A 21,823-nucleotide genomic window follows, 5' to 3' on the forward strand; every position below is an offset into this window, starting at 1 on the left:
TATCAGCTGCTCCTGCAGCTCTGCCTAAAGTAGAAAAATTAAAGCTCACAGAAGGCTGGAACTGGGAAGAACTGGGGCTTTGGGGCACCACTGATGGGGGATTTTTGGTTTTAATATGTAAAGGACAAGCAGTGTTTAAAACATATGCATTCTGAAAATATAATTTCTGTTCCCCTCTAACTGTTTCACTTTGAGTCCTTAGAATATTTTTTTTTTAAATGTAGAGATCATTAGACTTATAACTCTTTTCCTCTTTCATAGCCCTGATCCCATCCTGTGTTTTTAGCTGAAGCTGAAGCTACATGATGATCATATCAAGGAGGACTCTCATAGTCTGAGGGCTCTCTTAAATAGATGAGAACTTCATCAACATCACCTAACTCTATGACAGCAAAGAGACTTCAAAACTGGTGTAAAGTTTCTTTGCTTGTGCTGAAGCCAGTTCCCTTTCCGCTTGCACATTGGGAGTAAGTGAAAGCAAAGAGTTTTGTGCCCCAGGTTCATCTTTCTGTGGTGCCTTGGTGGGATCGTGCCCTCGTTGCTCACAGGCTTTGTCTGAGCAAGAAAATGGGCCGTAGGAATTTTGCAGTGCTGCCTATGTGAGAAGATGGGAGCTTGTTCTGACTCTGATCTGGCGTGCTTTGCACGGCTGGCCGTTAGAAGAAAACATGCTCATGAATGGGTCAGATGTGACACAGAGCTGTGCAGTCAGTCCTTTCAGTGAAACAGAAGGGTTAACGGTGCTGCCTCTACGCAGGTACTTTGCAGAGCAAAACTGTATGTTATATATGAATTTACTGATTTGCAAACGCCTCTGTGGCCACCGGGTTGGGTTTAATAGATGAACTTTTTTGGAGTGACATGTTTTCTCAACCTTCATTCTACTTCAGTCAGAATTTTTTTTTTCCCCTTCTGAAGAAGCTAATAAGTAAAAATGGGAATAAAATCAAGTGTTCTGAAATGGCTGAGCTTCTGAGCATTTGTGTGTCTGTTAATATGACTTCTGGAAGAAAAGCCCAAATGAAATGTGGCAGGCAAGCCTGAATTAAAGAAAACTTGTCTTAAATAACTCTTGATTAAAGTGTAGGTTATGGGAGTATATGAAAAACACAGACATTACACAACTCAAAATCATATCCTGGTAACATGCTTTAGAAATAACTGACTAATGAATGTCTCAAATTGCTGCCAGACTTCTTTGAAAAGTCATGGAAAACTAGGAGAGAGATAAAAATGTGACATCTGGAACCAAGTTACAATTTCTCATACAGAGCAGAAGAGTTGCAAAAGAAAAAGCCACTCCGTCTCCAAGATGAAACCTTCAGTGGGGGAGCCCGCACGTGGCTGCCTCTTTGCTCCTGATAAACACAGCAGCTCCTGGTGCAAAATGGGTGAGCGGACCCTCCTCAGTACCCCTGGGCAGGATTTCTGGCCTCCTGTTAACAAAAGGATAAGCATGAGCATAAAGATGCTGGTTATAATTTTTTCCATCTACTGAACTTTTTTTAGCTCTACTGTATTCCTTTCTTGATTCCATAGATAAATATAACCTGCTGTCTTATCACCGGGTCACTCAGTCCCATGCAGTCATTTTGCAGTTCTTTGTGGTCAGCCCTTATCTGTAACGTGCTGAGTTACTGGGTTGTGATCATCAGTCTTTGCTGTTTCACTGCTTGTTTCCCTTTCTCAGATACTTTGAACGTATTTTGAAGAGCCCAAATCCCAGCGGAACTTCCTCCATCGAAGAACTGACTGTTTATTCCTTTCTTCTACTTACTTATCCATGTAAAAACCTTCCTGTCTTATGCCAGGGCAGCTTAGTTTCCTTAAATCCTTTAGTGAAGGCTGTTGCAAAACCACTTTGGAAATCCAGGTACCCTGACCCATCTGCATCTTCCGTACCCACGTGGTTGTTGACTCCTCTGGAGAGCTTGGATGGGTTCGTGAAGCAGGAAGGGAGAAGCTGTTTTGACTTTTCCCAAGTACAGAAGTAATGCTGGTTGAAGATGACAGTTTTCCTTATTCTTACTGATTTATCCTTGTGACTCATTGCTTTTCATTTTGTCTGTTTACTCCCTTCTTGTCTCTTCCGCGAGACAATCTGAACTCGGAGGCTTGGGCTGGTTTTTCTGTGCCCCCCCTGCAGAGCGTGGTGTCAGCGTGGGAATCCTTCCAGCTTCTTCCCCGGCGTCTGCAGACGCAATAAATTCATTTAGCCTTATCCTCACCGAGTCTTGCTTTTTATTCCCATATCATGTTTACGCACTCTCTGGCAGGCTTCCTGCTCTTGCAGAGCCTGAAGAAGATAACCACTGGTTTTGATGCCTCTTGCTAGCTGTCTCCCACACTTTTCTGACCTACGTTAGCGTATTTTGGTCCCCGCTGAGGCTTTCATGGAACGAGGGAGGTGATGGGAGCTCGCAGATCTTCTGCCATAGCCTGCACATCCCCAGGCAGCGCCCAGGCATGGAGCCCATTAAATCTCAGGTGATTTTGGTGTATTTTAGATCCAGCACAGGCACACACATCAGTGAAAACTGAGGTTTTTAGCATGTGCTGGTTGCCAGGGTGCCAAGGGAGCCTTTGGGAGCGGTGGATGTAGCATGCCGGGGAGGAAGAGCTGAGCCCCAGACTGCCTCTTTGCTGCCTTAAAATCGAGGCTGAATTGGCTTTGATAAGGCAGGATCCTCACTAAGCTACAAGGGCAAAGGTGCTTTCTGCTTGTGTTTGTGCTGACTCTGCTTTAAATACTAGGTGGCGTCAAAGCAAGAGGAGTCCTGTTTTAGCAATGCCAAAAAGTTACATTTCCTGTAGCAAATCAAAACCTGGTTAGAAAAAAGTGCCATAAAAGACAATAAAACTGCCCTGAAAATTAATTTCTTCTCATGGCTCTTCTTTGGAGATTTGAGAGAGCTTTGGAGAATTTACGGTCCTGCTCAGCTTCTCGCGGAGGTCCTGGGGCATTTCTGTTTCCCATTTTCCCATTCCTGTTTATGTTTCATGGCTCAGACCATGGCTCAGCAGTGCTGTTATTCTTTGCTGACATCAGGGGGCTTCTCCAGCATTTGAGGAAGGACTGAAATACTCCTGAATTTATTTCAGTTGCATTTGGGTCCTGCAATACAACTTCTTCCACTCATTTCTCTCTTTCCTGGGGAAACCTTTTGTCCCCTCAGCTTAGGTTGCGACATGTCTCAGATCATGTGTCTGAGGCTTTTGATGTGTTTGGCAATTTCTGCGGCTTCCTCCTTTGAGAGCCTAATTTTTTTCCCTCCTCCCCCCACCCCAAACCTTTTCAGATTTGTCATGGCTTTGCATTTTATTATAAATTATGTTTTCTATTACCTGCAGTGTTTTGGACAATTCCTTGATGGATGTTATATAGTGGAGCATCACAGAGTTGCTGCGTGAAATAGCAATGATATAGAAAATGGAGTTGGCCCTTGATTTTTTTTTTTTGTCAGATTTAGGGGCTTCTATCCTGGATTTCTACCCTGGTTGCCAGCAGTGAAGCCTGCAGGGCTTGGTTTGGTCCATCTGTGTGGGCCCATACATTAAAAGCTTTGCTTGACCTCTGGTACAACTTCTCACCATCTCTGATCGAATGAGCCCCATAACCTTTAACCGTAGCGGAAGAAATGATGTAGTTGAATTACCTGATTTGATAATCCATAATTAACTTCTTGCTCTAGTTCATTCTTAAGCTAGAGTTAGGTCCAGAGGGGTAATTTTGCATGGGTTTGTTAATGACAGAAGAGAGTCTGAGCTCCTAGAGGATTCAGGCCTGGAGGGCTGGTATCTGCTCCTTCTTCTCTGCTTAGGCATCAAGTAATGTGCACCCTGCAGAGGATGAGTAGCTGCTCCTGGGCATTGAAGGAATGCAGAAGAGTTAAAACACCTGTGAAAGGGAGCAGAGGTTTGACAGCTCTTGGAACTGGGACAATACATCCACATAAAAAACTTGACATGTCAAGTAAATTATACTTCTTCTGCAAAGCTGTGTTGATAGTGAGTGTGGTTCTTCTAAGGGTAACAAAAAAACCAAAAAGATTTCATAAAGGGTGCAAAAACAGGGAGAGAAAGAGTCATTGCATCATTTCTGGTTGTCAAGAAGTTTCTATAAGGGTATCATAGTACACGTGGTTTGTGGTCTTTGAAAGTTCAGATTTCATCTGGTCCAAAAAAATTTTGCAAGAGACACAACTGTGTGTTTGGTGGGGAAGGCTGCTGCACGTCAGGACTGCACTGCGTTCAGCAGTAAGGGTTCCGAGTTGGAGTATAATGAAGTTTTCCTGCTTTTTGGGGGTGATTTTGGTGCAGGGTTGAGGCTTGTTGAGAGAAGTTCTTTACTTCTCAAGTGCATTAATGCTGAAATGAAAGCAGTGACCAAGCAGAGCATCTTCAGAGCTAAGAGGTGAAAGATTTTGTTTTCATTTTTTAGGGGGAAAATAGGAAAAAAACCACAGGGGACATGGTTTAAGAGTAGATATTGTCATTGGGAATGCTAATGGTGGAAGCTGTTAGGATTGTTGTGGAAAAGGATGATAAGGAGGCTCGCCGAAGGGCTTCGTAGAGTTAATGCTAATACTAGAGGAATGTGCTGGAACTTCCTCTAAACCTGAAAGTTTTCTAGGGTGAATTATGCAGAGAAAAAAAAAATAAATAGAGAATAACTGACTAGTGTGACTTTTCTTTCATCAGACGTGTCAAGTGTGCCAGATGATGCTGCCCAACCAGTGCAGTTACTGTGCTCATCAGAGGATCCATGCTCATAAGTCTCCATACTGCTGCCCGGAGTGCGGAGCCGTCTGCCGCTCCGCCTACTTCCAGACTCACGTCAAGGAGAACTGCCTGCATTACTCCCGCAAAGTCGGATTCAGGTTTGTGTGGTTCCAGAGGGTCTGTGCCGAGATGGAGAGAGGGAATGGGAAACCGGGATTTAGATCTTTGGAAATGTGTCTTCCTTACAGCAGAAACGAAAGAGGATGTAGCCCGGGCCTGGCATGGTTTTCTGCATGACAAAACACGTTTGAAATGGGGAATTACTAAATGGATTTAAGAGGAGGTTTCTGAAAGCAGAAATGATTTTGAGGCAGCTTTAAGCTGAAAGACACTTGTGTTGACTTCAAGTTGCAGATGGGTGTCTCAGGATTGATATTTACAGCAAAAAGATTGCAGATCTTAATCCTGTCAATCTCTTTAAGGTTTGAACTTGCGTTCACGTCAGTTATAATGGACTGAAGGATGTGTGCCTTCATGAGTAGGGCATAAATTATTTTCTTGTATGCCCCTACAATTCTCCAAACACTTCTTCTGAACTGAGACAGCTAGAGGAAGGCTCACAAGGTTCTGGATGTAGTGGTGTATATGTGCAAAAAAACATAACTTCAAGGAATCTTAAAAGGTCAGCTAGTATCATCTCCCAAGCAAATGATCCATGTCTTAAGAGCAGTGCTGCAGCTGAGGTGATCTAAACATGCCAAGGAGGAAAGGCTTGTAAGGAAAAGTAATGTCTTTTATTAAAGCAATCAATTTGGTTGGAGAAAAGACATGTTTTTTTCTCCGATTGCCGTTAAATGCTTTGAGATTTAAAATGAATAGGGCAATTTCTGCTCTTGGAGCTGTTCTTTTAAGATGTCTGCAAATTCAGGAAGCCTCCACTGTGTGGTTTGTTCTGAAGTCACACTTAGGTTTTCCAGGGCTTTTTCTTTCAGCTGTGAAGACAAGAGACACATAACAAACCGATTCTGAATTTAATTATATACAGATAAGGTTTTTCATGTGGGATCTGATTTGAGGGGGCGCAGCCCACAACAAAGAACTAATTCCATTGCAAATTAAATGGCTGTGATACTCAGGCTGTTTGAAAAATGATTTAATTTGAAAGAAGGAGTAAAGCTGGGAAAATATTTTTTTTCCATAAGATGGAAAAATGGGAATGGAGTAGGTGTCAGAAAACTTACCACAGGGTTGGTGCAGTTCTTTGGACTTTACTGGCACCTGAGAATCCCAAATGCAAGGCAGAACTTCATCACCTGAGCTGCTTGTGCAGCATCCCCATCCCCATTGATGCCTCCTCGATCACTAATGTGTCACAGAGTTACGCTGGCCTGAGCTGCGTTACGTAGGAAGCTCAGGGTTCTAGCAGTGATCCAGTGCGAGTTCTTTCTCCTCTGTTTCCAACAGATGGGCTCGCAGGGAACAGCGGAGCTTGGTCCTGACTCTTAAGTGTATGACCTGGCATTCTTCAAAAACATTATTCATTCCAGTCATATTCCAGCAATATCTTTATGGTGCTTTAATCCTTGTCAGCAACAAGATCTTCCATCCGTCTGCAGATGTCATGAGCAAATATCAGTTTTCTGTGCCAGGGACACTAATGAAGATCTAAACCAAAACATAGCTCAAGAATGATACTTTAGATTTTTTAGCTTTACCCAGCTTCTCTAGAAGCTAAATTTCTTTAACTTCTCTAATTCGCATCTGCTCAAGCTCATCTGTGAAAACTGAGTCCACCAGACGAGTGAACTTCTGGCTGTGCCATCCTTGTTATCCTGCCTGTCTCTGCTGCAGAGTTGATGTCGTTGGCCTTGTTGAAAACAGAAGAAACAGATTTTAGCTGCAGAACTGTATCTAGATAATCTGTGGCATCTGCCCTGTGGTCACATAGCGACTTTACTTCTTTTCTTTCACTTTTGTTACTCGCAGAGCTGAAAAGCCAAGGAGTTCTTTTAAATCCTTCCCAGGATCAGCTTGACTTTTGCTGCTTCTCACTATATCCCTATTTTTCTTGAATTTCTGATGCGTAAGTTTGGTTTTGTTTCTGTAATCAGTCCTTATTCTGTCTCCTTTTCTGCTAATACCATAGTGCATTCAGTTAAGTTTGGAGTAAGATTGTTTTATTTGGGTCATGGCTAATACTTACGCTGAAAATAAGAAAGGTCTTCTGCAGTTAAAAATTAAAATCAGCAAGCCTGTCCTAAATGCTCCTTTCCACTTGGCTCCAAGTGTCACCTCCCCACTTTTTCCAAGCACTTTCCAGCTGTCCCACTGACGTGGCACCCGTTTTCCTGCTCATTGCCATCTGAAGAGTTGAGGGGCTGGAAGGTGACGGCATAGGAAATGTTCAGAGGGTTAAGACAACATCTTGTAGCTTTATCTTCTCTCACACGATGCTTTCCAAGACTTTTACGCCACCCCTCCTTATCCTGAGGCTATCTGAGAATCTTCTCTTGCAAATTATTCCCCCAGCAAGGGTGGAGATGATAGCAAAATTTGCAATTTGCAGAAATTACATGGCAAGCCTCTGACATCCTCCATCCACTTTGTTCTGCTAATTAGTTTACTTTATCAAACTTCATCCTTCTGGCACTGGGATTCTTGATTACAGAGTAAGTGGCTGTTGTTTAAACTTCCATTTACTGTAAATTAAATTAACTTGTGATCATTTGACCCTGAGTACTTATTTCATCCCTGATTCTAAGTGAAGTACTTACCAAAATGAAGCGTAATGCAGCACCATCTCTTACTATTTTGGGGAGTGTTTGTGGAAGAAGCCTGTCGGATATTCCTGGATGTACCAGCCAGACCTTACTGTCAGGATTAGCATTTGTTCTTCCATTTTTACTGGGGGAATTTATTCTTCCATGATAACACAGTTCCTGGTGTTACTATACTAGAAAGTCTCTCTCCCCGTCTCACATGAATGAGGATTAGGCTTGAAGACAGAGCTACCTAAGCAGAATGTTTTCATGCTTCCCTAAAAATGACACCAGCTGTTGTCACTGCTTCCCTCTCTAAATTTAAGAAAATAGCGTTTCTGTGTATATTTTCAGGGGAGAGGGTTTGGCTCCTTCAAGCTGGCTTCTGCCTAACGATCTTTTGAAGTGTAGCTTCAAAGCGCAGGCTCGCTTCCTAAACGCTGTTGGGAGGCTCGTTTGGAGGGAAGGATAATCTAGCGGCTTGTTTGGTTTTGATAGAGGCTTGGAGCTCTTCCAGTTGCTCAGTAGCTGGGGTCCATCTGCGACAGCAGCGTCCGTGCCACGGCACTGCCGAGCACACAAAGCCTAGTAGCACCACAGGCAAACTGCAGACTTCAGAATGAAGGAAAAAATATATTTATGAGGTGACTTAACTCTACGCTCACTGGAGGAAGTTATCCCTTGTATGTCTCTCACATCCCACTGGCACAAGCGTTGGTGCCCTGGATTGCCCGGCTGAGCTCCTCTGCTGTAATGGTCCATACATGCAGCATGGGCTTAAGCGGAGATCTGTGGTTATTCATTTTGATTGAATCTTCTTAGGAGAGGCTACTCTGGTCCCGGTTCAGCGTAGGTGCTCCTATGGGGATGATAAACCCTGCGTCTGGTGTGGCCGGGGCAGGCGAGGGCAGGTGTCTGCATCCTCATGTGCCCTTGCAGTGCTGGTGTGTGGCTTATCTGGGAGCACAGCAGGCGGGTGGGTTCTCGGGAGGAGCAGTAAAGTTAAATATAGCAAGGCTGCCGGTTGTTGCCATCTCGGGGGTGTATCAGGCAAGGCCTGTCGCAGGCACGCGCTGGGAGGAGAGGCAGGCTGGGACACGCGGGGTGACTGACTCTCCTCCTGGCCCCAGGTCTATGTTTTCAGCTGCTGAGCTTCCTCTGGCTCCACGTGTAATCTCTGCTTTTTCCTCTCTTTCCTCCCAGAGCATCTATGCAGCTCCCAGACAAGCACTTTCCAGACAACATCTGTGTCTGAATGATTTTAATGAGCTTAATCAGTTCCTTGGGTGTTTCTGTTGCTGTTTTCAGTATCTGTGCTGCTGCTGTCATTATTTTCTAGTGCTTAGTAGAGTATAAGAAGCAATTGTTACAGGGTTACTGAAAATTTCCTAGCTGAATATTCTTTTTATTTTGTACTGGGAACTAACTGATGTTTATGCTGCTTATTGCTACCCGGAGATCTCATCAGATACTTTTAGTTTAGTTCTTCACTTGTGCCTGTGGCGGAACTGTCTTTCACAGGGCTGTCATTTTGCTGAACCACATCTTCCTTTATTCTTTCTGGGTTGTTTTAGTCTCTGAAGCCTTATTTTATAGATCTTATTTGCTTATTGCTAACATCTAGTTATGAAATTACACCCAGCTTGTGAATTCCTGTATCATATTCCTCCTTGACTCTTCCACATTGCTATTGAAGAGGCTCAGTGAGGATTCACTGTAGCTTGGTGCTTGCCTCCATCTGCACCGCTCTGCAGGCTGTAACTCGGCTCTTTCTTTGTGCATCCCCCAGGTGCATCCATTGTGGAGTCGTCTTCATGACTCTCGCCATGCTGAAAGTGCACATCCACGAGAAACACTGCGAAGTCTTCCACAAGTGTTCTTTTTGCCCAATGGCCTTCAAGTCGGCCGACACCACCACAGCTCACATGACCAGCCAGCACCCAGCAGAGCCTCACAAGACTACTCAGTAAGTATTTTGGCTTTATCTCTTCTTCTCCTTTGCTGGGTAGCTCCAGGATTCCTCCTTTCCCTCCCAATTTTTTTCTGGTTTTGGTTTCTGTCCTCATACGAGGGGGTCTATTCTTAGTGAGAGCGTGCTCTCCTTGGTATGAATGTGCTCTGCTGGGTAGGAGTGGAGTTTGGGCAGGGAAGAGGTGAATATCCATAAAAAGAACTTAAGTGTTGCCTCTTTGTCCAGCAGGACCCACAGTGGCACCTCTTGGTAGATGGCACCAAGGGCACATGCGTGCACACTCGTGTGCACATACACACACCCCGACAGGCACACTGAGGTCGTTATGCATATGCATACAAGTAACTTATTTTTAGAAAGCTGTGGTGTGTGCCTGAGGCATTTTGTTGTTCTTCCCAGTTGAGTTAATGGTTCAGTTGTCCACGTGGGTGTGTGTTGACAATGCAGTGAAAGCACAGCCCTCCTCAGAAGTTCATCTGAGATAACTTTTTCCACTGTCTTCTTAAGACAACTAATGGAGAGAGACTGAGTTTACTTTTTTCACTTGTTCCAGGGTGATCTACAAATGCTCCTGCGAGACGGTCTTTAACAAGAAGAAGCTGCTCCAAGAGCACTTCCAGCAGAACACCAACAAGTTGTTAGTGGGAGTGTTTAAGTGCCCGCAGTGTCAGCTGGTGTATATGCAGAAACAGCAGTTAATGCAGCACGTTAAGGTAGGTAACTCCTACCACGTGTTGATAGGAGGTCCTGTTTTTTGAGTTCACAGAGGATTTACATCACGCATGTAAAGAAATTGGTTGAAGAAGTGGAAGGTTCTTGAGCAATGTATTAGTGGAAAAATAGAGTACAGTGAGTTGCACTGTTATCTGGAAATATGAGTGAAGCCTTTTGTGTTAGCTGGTAATAATGCAGGCAGTTACTCTCATCTATATGTAACTTAACCTTATGACAAAGACTTGTTTTCTACAGATAAATCTTTTTTATTTTTAACTGTTCCATATTAAACCCAAGGAACTGATTAAACTAGGGCGAGAGCTGTATCTTTGGTTGGGAGACAGGGAGAAGTATTCTCTGCCCACAGTGTTACTCAATTTATATAATGAAAGCTGACTCTCCCTCTTTTGGGTGCTCACCTAGAGAGCTTTGCGCCTATTGCAGCTGCGTGGCATTTAACACGCCGGTTCCCTGCCTGCTCCACTTGTCTACAGAGCCATGCCAGATTGCAAGAGGGGGCAGTGACAGAGGCAGAAGTGATTGCCCTGGAGGTACCAGCCTTCCAGAGGTGGGACCCCCTTGTTGTCTGTGTCCACACTGGTACCACTCAGGCTGCTCCAGAAGATGATCTGAAATAGATAGTTGTGTGCAACCCCAAAACTTGGTGGAAATGGTGGTCCGGAGAGTGCTTCGAACCTGCCCTCCCTCAGTAACTGCTCACTTTGCAATAGGCACTGCAATAATCTCACTATCATTCATCGCTCTTTTGTACATATGAGAGGCCAGTTATTGTCCATGTGGTGGCAGTTTCTAGCAGGATGCATGTGAGGACCTGCAGACCTGATTATCCCGTGAATGTGTGAGCGAGGCATTTTTCTGTGTCTTAGGCGGTATGTTTCTGTGTACAGGGTCTAACAACACTGCTGTGGAAATCCTCTCAGAAGATTTTGTGGTGGCATTCTGAAGAAAGAGCTTGCAAAGTCATATTCCCTTTGATTAGAAATAAAGTGACATCATTTTTTTAATCAGTGACTTATTTTGTTTATACTTACGCTTAAAAAGCAAGAAGATTCGTTAGCTCACTCCTAAAAGCAAAACCCATTCAGAACTACTTCGTTGCTCTCTCCCCCATGCCTTTAACTTGCAAATCTGGCAATGCTTTGCATGCAGTAATGAATTAAAATTTGACGCCTTCCTGTGAAGCTGATGATTGCTAATCTTCCTGTATTATAGCCAGGAAAATAGAGTTGAGATTAAGGGTGGGACCTTCAAAGAGACATTCAACTCCAGTGCTAAAAGGTGGTTTGAGTTGAGGTACGGATTTGTTGCGGCTCATGTGCAAATCCCATCCCCAGGGACCTGCCTGCAGCAGTTTGTGTACCAGCACCCTGACTTCTCCACTACAGAAACTTTTGTCTGTTAACAGCGAGGCTGTATTTGGCCATCAACAGGTCTTTGAGATGGTAATTGAAGAAGGCTTTTTGGCTGTGGCCAGGTAATAATTGCACTAACCCATCTCCTCTCTTATCAGATCCCACTCCTTGATGCGATATAGAGTTTATAGGAGGTGCTGTCTAATTTGTGCCTACATGCAAAATAAAGAAATAGTGTGCTTTCTTATCTTCCCTGGCTTTCCGTTGTTAAAGTGTAAGAGTAGGAGTTAGAAGGTCTGGTTCCTGTTATTGATTCTGCAGAGAAGTCAGTTCATTTTTCTGTGCTTGTTTTTTTTTTTTTCCCTTCCGGTGGTGTAATCACAGGAGGAACGGAGTGATGGGTACTAATGTACTCTTTGCTCATAAAACACTCTTGGGATTTCCAGATGGGGAGAAAGGTGAAGTGCTCGTGTTACCTCAAACAGCTGGCAGTGCTGTGGAGCACGGCTGTCATTGCCCTGCCATTGGGTGAAAGAGCTGCTGCAGACAGCAGCTGGATCAGGTGCAAAGCACGCAGGTTTCTCAGATGAGACCTTGTGTTTTGAAGTTTGTTTGGTGTCTAGCCCACAAAAAGGCTTCCAAAGGCCTGGGGCCTTCGTGTGTTGAAACTTTACCCATTATTAATTACTGTGCACAATTAAACCTCTAAATTATCCTTTTGTGTGGATGAACTGTTGTTGCTCCTAGGGGAGTTTCTTGAGGTTTCTTTGGTATGTTGCTATTTTATTTGCTTTTCTTTCCCACAGCTCTTAGTTTCTGGATTATTTTCCTTATGTTCAATTTTCTTTGTTAAAATAACTTTTTGGGGGACTTTGGATTTTGGCCTGGTGAACAACCAAAGAGCCTGGAGACATATTCCTTATAAGGCTGGTTTCTGGATTTCTGCTTGCTTTTATTTGTCAGGAGCAAAGTTTTGAACCATGAAAATGTAAATAGCAGTAGACGGTGTGGAGTTGAAGGAAGTAGGGTTGGAGGAACCGAGAGATTGTCTCTTCCCGTCCCTTGAGCAAAGATGAAGCAGCTTTGGAGCCCCCAAGATAACAGCACACATTTCATTCAGAGCTTACCAAAGCTTGAAATAATAGCAATTGAAATAATGACAATTAACATTTCTCTTCCATTACATCTTCCCTGTTTAACCAGAGTTCTCAGAGCTCATCCAGAATGTTAAACAGGCAGCACCAGGGAGCTGCTCTTGTCACACAGGAAACATAAATAGAAGCTTCTTGGGAAAATATCTTGCTGGGGAAAGCACTGCACTAGGTTCAAGGGTATATGGGAAGATATGCGGGAGCAAGACATCAACATATTGTTTTGGGGGGTGGGGGACTTAAATTTTGTACTTAAATAGTAAATGTTCCTTGTTTATAAATACAGGTGCATAATGTGAATTACATTGAAATGTTATGTTTGATTCCATTATTACTGTTATCCAGGGTGTTCATGGAGTCCCCCAAAATCCTGAGGAGCTCTCAAACTTTCGACAGAAGTCTGAGAAGGCATCAAGGAACCAGGTTCATACCCCACCAAAGGAGCTGTCGGTAGCCAATGGGACTTCCCACTCCTCTCTACTGAGGAAGGACATGAGGGTGGAAGGATACAATCCTGAATCCAAGTCGAGACTGAGAAGAACTGGTTGGACTTGCAAGGAATGTTCACAGTGGGTCCCTGATCGCGAAACTTATGTGTCCCACATGAAGAGAAATCATGGAAGGGTAAGGACTCAAATTAAATGCTTCAACTAGGTAACAAGATATTTTTAGCAAAAGAGTCTGTTAATCATTAATATTTGGGGCAAAAAGAAACTGAGAATCTGTTTGCCAGCTCACTGAGCAATAAGCTCAGGGCCAGGACAAAAACAAATGATGTAGCCTGTTGTAAGCACACTTTCTGTCCTTGGTCGTATACTCTACAACCTGCATACCTCATCCTCTGTGCTGTTCCTTCTTCCACTGCGTCTAATGTCAGGCTTCCTCTTCGGCTCATCTGGGTAAGTGGATGGAAATTCATGTCTTTTCCAGTTGCTAGTTCAAAAGTCTGATCTAAACTATCGACACTGAAAGTTACAGAAGGACATACAGTTCCTCTACATGATGTTGTATTGTTGGTAGGTATCACTACATATAATTGGGGAAGAGTAACAGAATCATGCAGAATCCAGAGCTGTCATTAGAAGAACTGTAAATCTTAATTTTGTGGCTTCATCTAGCTCAAGCCTTGAGTTGCTTTGACCTACTTCTGTCAAGCTAATCCTTGCTTGCTGGCAGAACTTAGGCCAAAATGTGTGCAGCCAGATTTCTTAGTACTTTGGCATCAGGACTTTTTGTCTGGCTTACTGAGTCACCCTTCTCAAGTCCCATAAGCAGAGACTGTGGAAATCTGGATCATATCTTTTGATTGCTTCTAGCCTGACTTGGGGAGTGCTGGATTGCCCATTTGTTAAGTATCAAGAGAAGAAGATGAGGGCAGGGTGAGAATGCTGGATTTTCCCATTTGAATTCTAGACAAGTAGGAAATTTGCGAAATGTTTAAGTTTGGTACATAGATGTATTCATTAAACAAGTCTAAGAAGATTTTAAAAGGAATGCATGCAGGTTATAGGAAGGACTCTAGGAAAAGGAGGACAGTTACGGGGCAGAGTTGCGTAGGGGGACGTGGATATCATAAGTGGATAACAAGTGGGACTGTGTGATGCTCTTTAACATCTTGCCCTTTTATTGTGCTGAATTATGAGGAGACAGAAGGGTAAGTGGACTTCTACTTCACTGGCGTCCTGCCTTCTGGGGCAGAAAGGACCTTCCACTGAATTAATTCTGCAGAGGGTCCTGTAGTGAAATGACCCCTCAGGAGAAGCAGCTAATGCAATTCCTATTAAAAAAAAAATCAAGCATGTGCTTCAACTGTTCCTGATTTTTATAAGACTGGGGCTGGTATTAACCAACTGTTGGGCTGAGTATAAGTGGGACCCCAAAATCTCAGTGATCTTTGTCAGTGGAAGAGGGATTTTTTGCACCTGAGAGGTAAGGTCCAGATGAAGAGCATGGGAATGTTAAAATCCAGTCAGTGCCTTCCATCACCCTGTTATTAAAAGATATTTCTGTTCTTCTGCTAGTCTATGAAGAGATATCCCTGCCGACAGTGTGAACGCTCATTTAATGCCTCCAACAGTCTACGTAGACACATCCGCAATAATCACGACACAGCAAAGAAAGTTTATACTTGCTGGTACGTACTGAACACCACTTTTCAAATTTGTTTTCAACCACAGCCAAATCCTTCAAGTTTGGAAGCCCTTTGTAATAGAGCCTGTCTGCTCCTATCTACTCCAGGCTGTAAGTTACTGAGGGAGAGTGAGATGAAGAATATGTTAGATATGAGAGACTTGTTGGCTAAAATAAGCCCTTGCTTTTGACTGCAAATGCCCTTTGGAAACTTAGGGTAAGGTTTAATTTGAGATCTGCAGGTTCAAAATGAGAATTATACTGCGCACCCTTGTGAACAGCCAATAAAATATTGGGCTGATCTTTCACTGCTTTGTGGTTGGTGTAGTCCTGCATCACTCTTGTGCCTTCCCTTTGGAAAAATGGTAGAAAAAGTGTGTACAATCCTAATGAATCAGAACACTAGGTTTTGCCGCCACTTTACACAGGCAGAACTGACTGCACAAGCTGAAGGGCAATGGAGAATTAAGCCTGCTGGATTTACTTGGGAAGATGGATCTCAAAGTTGGAAAATGGATTTAAAGACTTCAGATGAGCTATGTAAATCAGCAGTGCATGAAAATCATTGCTGGTGACTGTGAATACAGTCTCAGTCCAGGACAAAGCCCAGTGTTTACAAAACTGTCTCTACCACTGTTGTGATGTCATCTGCTGTTGCAGAATAGGTGTACACTGAGTGACCGTGCAGACCTGCTTCCTGCCTTGTTCTGAGACATCCTTCTGAAACAGAATTAAAGCACATTTGTGTTGGGAGGGAAGTTTGCAGTGATGTAGGTTGGGTTTTTTTTTTTCTAGCTAAAATTTTGGTTTAATGCAAGTATTTCGGAAGAACGTGCTGTCACTTTACTGCACTTAAGTTACTGAAAGCTTGTCTTGAAGAGTACGTCCCTCATGTGCTTTATTTCTTTGGACTGCCTGTTGAGACACAATAGCTTTTAGTAAATGCATAAAGTATTGGCATCACTACTGGGGCCTTACAGGAATACATTCCTGACGTGTTTTTCAGCCAGGACTTCTAAACTTTCCATTTCTTGTAACCGTGCTCTCATGGAGAAGGTGAAACGTTGGCTCCCAGTATGATTCATTCTGCTTTAAGTTGTGGGTGATGGTCTTTCGAGTTATGTGCACCGGGTTTGTATGAATCTGTTCTCTCTGGATCAGATGTTTTCAAAGTGGAGTGTATCAGAATCAAAATGAACATGAGGCCTAGCTGGGAAGAAGGATTAGTATAGAAATCCTTAACAGCCTGGGACGTGCCAGCCTGCTTGTATGCATTAGCTTGTAAAGGCCCTGGCGTCCAGTTTTTCTGTTACTTTTCAGAATGACCCACAGTTGTGGATCCACAGCTTCAGCCAAGGGTCTGCATTTACAGCAGAGAAGACACAGCTACAAATTGAAGTGAATTGTGGTCATGTTTAGTTCTCAAGTTTGTAGTTGCTCCTTCCTAAAATCTGCTGATGAAGTCTTAATTGGACAGTGGTTGTCTTTAATCATTGTAGTGGGAGACTTGCTGAAATCACAGCACTCTTCAAATGAAACCTCTTCCTTGAAACATTTATTCCAATATCTCCAGCAGCCTCTATTTGTTTGGATCTGAGGTCTTCTGTCCAGTCTCCCCTTCAATCCCTCTTAGTTTGTCCAGACCGCTGTTCTAAAAATCACTTCTATCAGCCTCACCTGTTTATCCTTCAGGGGCTTTGGTCCCTTAACTTCATGTAACTCTCTGCTCCCGGATTGCCACATAAAGCATGAGTAAAATTTGTCATTGATCTGACAATTGAGTATTTTTATGACTCCAGCATGCTGTCCTGTAGGTGCCCTCCCTCTGGCTTCTAACATTTCAGGCTGTGATTTCCCCTTCTCCCCCTGCCCTGCTTATGTTCTCTGCCTTCTGTTAAATTTGTAGTGAGAAACCAGTGACGGAGGACTTGCTTGAATACCCTCGTGCCACTGGAATAATTCAAATTAGGAAAGCATCTTTCTTTGCTCATATGAAAAAAATTCTAAATTAAGACAAATTGCAAAATATTCTGATGTTTTGTGTATTTTCTTTCATAATTCACTTGGTTATTGTTATGGGACTTGCTCTTATTTTCCAAGTCTAAAGTACAAACTGTCTGGAACGCTTGATCTTCAACATGTTTATTTTTGATAAATACCACTTAATAACCTCTCATCTTTCCTGCATGAGGGAGAAAAATTCCATTGTTATTAAATATTGATTTATCATCTAAGTGGATCCTGTTAAAAACTAGAAGTATTCCATGAGCACGTCTGCATTTTCACATCATTACTGACTGTTGTTTCATTTCCATCTGCTTACTGAAAGATCAGTAGGAATCATTTTCTCTCATTTTAGGAGATGTCTTTGTTGCCCAGAGACACTTCATCTCCTCTCTGTTGCTTTTCATCCCTTGCTGCTTACATTTCAACTGCAATTTGTGCATTTCAGAGAAGTCTGGTGTCACTTGCCTCGTTGCTGGGGTCGATGCGTAGTTGATGGACCTTCCTCGTGTCATGCTGGCAGGCAGCAGAAGAGTACAAAGTCAGTCTTGAGTTTCCCAATTGCTAATGGAGACCTCTGTGCACTTCACCAGGCTGCAGGGGAGCGGTTTGTGTCTGCAAGACCTGGTGCTTATTTCCAGTAGCCCTCGGTCATTCGGGAGTGAAGGTTAACAGATGGCACATCCCCTTCACATCTCCTTTTGAAATGTCAACCGTGCTCTCTGGCAGCTCTTGAATCCTGCCAAGTTTTGACGTGAATAGTTCTGTGTAAATAATCCGTTCATGAATGCTTCTGCCTAGGTTATTGTTACCAAAGTTGGAAGTTCAGCAGTTTCGTAAGAATTTTAAGTCTGTTATGATACACGTGGTCTTGTGGATGGGATGCTGCACTGGTGCTTGGGAGCGCTGGGTGCAGAACCTGGTTCTGCCTCTTTGGTGTTACGCAATTCAAAAACAGGTCCCTCTATGCATAGGTTTCTCATCTGAGTCGTTTTTCTCCCTTGCTTTTTCAATCTTGATTATCTATCTTGTGCTGGTGTAGCATGTATCACTGTGGGCCTTATCTCCACTAGTGCCTGTGTTTATTTAGTACTGTACTGTAAATAAGAAGTGCCCTACTTTCATTCTCATTCATGCTTACTGTGGTAAACTAAACTGTTCTAGATTTCTCTCAGGGGTAATGTTTTATTATTAAAACGATGATTTGCTGCATATTTTGGTAATCTAATAGTACATTACTCACCAGCATCTGTCTCCAATTATACCCATTGGTTTGGCACATAACGAAGAGCTGTTTGGATCAAACAAACAGCTGGGCATTTCCTCTAATAATTTTTTTTTTTCCTTTTTTTTTTTTTTTTTTATTTCCAAGGTACTGCACAGATGAAAATCAGACATTTCCTCAGCCATTCATGCTGGAGAATCACATCAGCCTCATGCACGGTATCAAAAACCCAGACTTATCCCAGATGGCCAAAGCAAAAGCTCCAGAGAGAGACACAGCAGAAGTAACTGATATATTTTCATTGAAAAATAAATGTACCTGGCGAGTAGCTGTTCACTTGGGGTGTTATGTCGAGCTGCAGCCTTGTGGCAGTCAAGCCCTTTCCTCCATATGGCAGATTTCCTTCCCCTCCTCTCAATTCCATCCAGTTTGCTTCTCCCTGGCAGTGTTGGACAGGATCAGAACTGAAAGCGCAGCTGGGCTGCAGCAGCACCAGGGCAACATATCTTGCATTTTTTCAAGATACCCTTGAACGTGTAGCCCTGTGTTTTGCTGGCCTTTTTTCAATATACTTTGTAACCAGGTCTAATTTAGGTTTGTTATTACCCCTGGTTTCCGCTTGATTCTGTTCATGTGTCTGGTACATTTTTCCTCTTCTTCCCTTGTTTTTTCTGCTAGTTACAAAAGATTTATTTTTGGTTTTAAAATATTTACTATGATTTATTACCTATGAGAACTGCATTACTCCTAAGTAGCACTATGTAATATTTTTCAGCAAATGTTACTGTTCAACTAATCTTATTTCATGTTAGTTTGGAGTGGAGGCTTGGCTGATTTGGCTTCTTTGCTCCATTTCCTTTAAAAAAGGATGTCGGTTTTCTGTATCACTGCAATTTATTGTTCATCTGTACCATAGCACAGAGGGACTGCAGCCAAGACGGACTCCCCTCTGTAATTATGCCGTTACCTGGGGTAACTCAAGAATTCACATCCATGAGCTAGTGGCTGCTTCCCCCAAGCAGAGCTGATGTACCAGGGCACCCGGCTGAATGGGGGCAGACGGTGGCTTCACGTGGCTCGAGCTGGGTCTGCAAATAGCAGCCTGTAAGCTGTGTCCTGATCAAAGACTGCTCAGTGCTGCTGGATAAAGAGATCATAAAATCACATATGCAAGCGAGCCATCCTTATGGGAGGAGGAGCACACTGTGGGATTGTAAGAGAGACGGGATGAGTTAATGAGAGATGCCATGAGGAAAAAGCCTGAGTGGAGAGGAAAATGTTCAGAGTTAGATCTGAGAAGCATTGTCTGGGCTAATTACCATCCCTGCGTTCCTCAGCTGTCCCTGCTTTGTGGGCTTCTCCTTCCCACACCAAGTTCCCATTCTCCTTTCCCATCACCGTTTCCTCCCTAGCCAACCCCTCCCGTCTCACATCGCAGGACAGCAGTTGAGATCCTGCATGCTGAGGTGAGGTGTTCAGGTACTGTAGGAAAGGCAGTGCAATAGGAGTCCCTAGGTGTGGCTTCGTTTAGTTTGTGTCGGAATACCGATGTGCATTTACCCCCAGCTGTCTTCAGATACACGTGTGGAATTTAGCACTTCTTACATGGGCTCGAACAATAAAGTAACTTGTAATCTTATTTTTTTAAGGCAAAATCTCCAAAGAGGATGGCAACAGATGAGCTGGGTCAGGCAGAGACCACTGCGGGTTCAGACGCGCCACCAGCCAAAAAACTGAAAGCGCATTGGAAATGTGCTAAGTGCGGATTTGCGACTGACATCAGTACTGAGTTTCAGGAACACATACCTCGGCACAAGACAGACAGCTCCACCTACCAGTGCTTGTTCTGTGGCTTGTGCTACACCTCTCACATCTCTCTGAACAGACACCTCTTCATTGTCCATAAAGTAAAAGATGAGGAGGAAGAGGAGGAAGAGGAGGAGGAGGAGGAGGAGGAAGACGAGGAGGAGGAAGATGAAAGGCAGAAGTTACAAAGACAGAGGAGTGAGAATGGACATGAGGGGTATAATGGCGAGATGAACACTACGGCGGAAGAAGAAAACCTGAAATGCAAAGAGTGTAAAAGTGACTCAGCTCTTTGTGAACACAGTCAGCTGTGTGGCGTGGAGGGTCCTAACAGCACCTCGCAGAACAATCATTCAAAGTCTCTTAAGACTTAAAAAACAGAAAAACCCCTTTTGGTTGGTTGGGGTTTTTTTGTTGGGGGGTTTTTACTCAAAATAAGGGGTGGGGATGGGGCAAAACTTTGAAATATTGTGTTGATTTCTTGGGATGGACACTGCTTTCCGTTAACTTCTATTTGTAAGGGAAATTTAAAACAGAAAAAAAACCCCTGCCATTGCATCCTAAGCACTAACTCTCTGCCAGACCAGAGAGGTGAAAAGGGAAAGCAGGGCGAGAATCCTCGCTGGAGCCTGTCCAACTCCTGAGGATCAAGGAGCACTTTCTGCAGCTGCAGTTTCCTTAAGATGAGCTCTGTTCCTTCGAGTGTGCACTGCCCCAGCCTCTGCCCGGAGCCCCAGCCTTGCCTTTCCTATCTCGCTTTCTTTCTCCTTCTATTTATGCCTTCTTTTTTCTCCTCCCATCCTGCCTTTGTTTTACTTATTTTAACTCACAGCGCTGTCTCAGCAAAACATGCTTGTCAGGACCGTGCGGGCCGATCCAGGACCTTCTGTGTTACGCGGGATGGGTTTGAGCTGTAAGTTGTGCTGGTTTTTATTTAATTGCCCGAATAACAACCTTATTTTCCAAAAGGCGATTTAATGAAATGTCTTGGACCTGAATCGTCCTGAAAGAGAATTTTGTAGCCCCCATCCTCAGGTGAGCACAGCTCGAAGCCACGTGTCGCGTTAAGGAGGGCCTGGTCCCCCTCGGGGACCCGCTGGCTGCGTGTCGGTGGAGTTGCGCTGCTGGAGGCCGTCCCGGCGGTGAGTGCAGCCGGGCCCGGTGCTCGGTGGCTCGTCCCGGAGGGGAACTGGGGGAGAGCCGGGGGGCAGGTGAGCAGCGCTGGGGACGGGATGGCACTGTACCCAGAAGGGGAAAACATCCCCTGCTCCTGTCCGTGGCGTCAACTGGAGCAGAACCATCCCGGCACTCCTGACGGCGTCGGCTCAGTGCCGGAGCTCCCCGAGCGGCTCGTTTTGAGCAGAGGAGGGGAGCGCAGCCCGCAGAGGAGCTGGCACAGGCAGGAGCCGCCGTCCTGCGGCACTGCGAGGGCTGGCGTCCGTCGGTGGCTCTTCTGCTACTGCAGCTCGGTGTTGTCACTTGGGAGACGTTTCTTTCCATGTAGTCATATTGACTCTCTCGTTCCTTACTCGTTCCCCTTTCACACACTCGCTTCGTGTAACACAATTATCCTCTATACCATTATTTTTTTTATTATTATGTTGAGCCAGAACCCCCGCTCGTTATTGTTTACTATGACGATGTTTAAATAATTTAAGAACTATTTATCTTATTGCATTCGGATCGCTCACCTTCTCGTCTTGACATGTTTTGATACGAACAGTTTGGACTCTTTGTATTTTTTGATACGGTGTACGTTAGCCTAGGGGATGTTTTACCAGGTAGCCTACGTAGAGTTAAGGGTAGCAGGGGGCACTCCCGAGCCATCACGTATCTATTTAACCCGCAGCGGCGTTGGTGCCTTGCTATGATGTTTACTTCAAAGTATTGCAAATAAAAGCATCCAAGGGTGCCGGCCTGCGCGTCGTTCTTGGCTGGGGCCGCCATGGCCGGAAGCGGCGGGGAGG

General features: G+C 44.1%; 1 protein-coding gene across 3 annotated transcripts in view; it reads left to right on the plus strand.

The window, feature by feature from the left end:
• Nucleotides 1–21,767, plus strand: part of ZNF592 (zinc finger protein 592) — a 38,731-nt gene extending 16,964 nt beyond the window's left edge. For 2 of the 3 annotated variants that reach the window (XM_086757061.1, XM_086757062.1), the window contains exons 4-10: nt 4,702–4,880; nt 9,271–9,447; nt 10,007–10,166; nt 13,037–13,315; nt 14,713–14,825; nt 18,198–18,333; nt 19,700–21,767. In XM_086757061.1, coding sequence (XP_086613187.1) covers nt 4,702–4,880; nt 9,271–9,447; nt 10,007–10,166; nt 13,037–13,315; nt 14,713–14,825; nt 18,198–18,333; nt 19,700–20,230 — 1,575 coding nt within the window. In that variant the 3' untranslated portion in view covers nt 20,231–21,767. The remainder of the gene's footprint in view (nt 1–4,701; nt 4,881–9,270; nt 9,448–10,006; nt 10,167–13,036; nt 13,316–14,712; nt 14,826–18,197; nt 18,334–19,699) is intronic. The other variant, XR_015259876.1, reaches the window with a different exon arrangement.
• Nucleotides 21,768–21,823: the final 56 nt, after the last annotated feature.

The sequence above is a fragment of the Chlamydotis macqueenii genome, chromosome 12 (assembly GCF_036417535.1).
Source record: "Chlamydotis macqueenii isolate bChlMac1 chromosome 12, bChlMac1.mat, whole genome shotgun sequence".
Lineage (NCBI taxonomy): Eukaryota > Metazoa > Chordata > Aves > Otidiformes > Otididae > Chlamydotis > Chlamydotis macqueenii.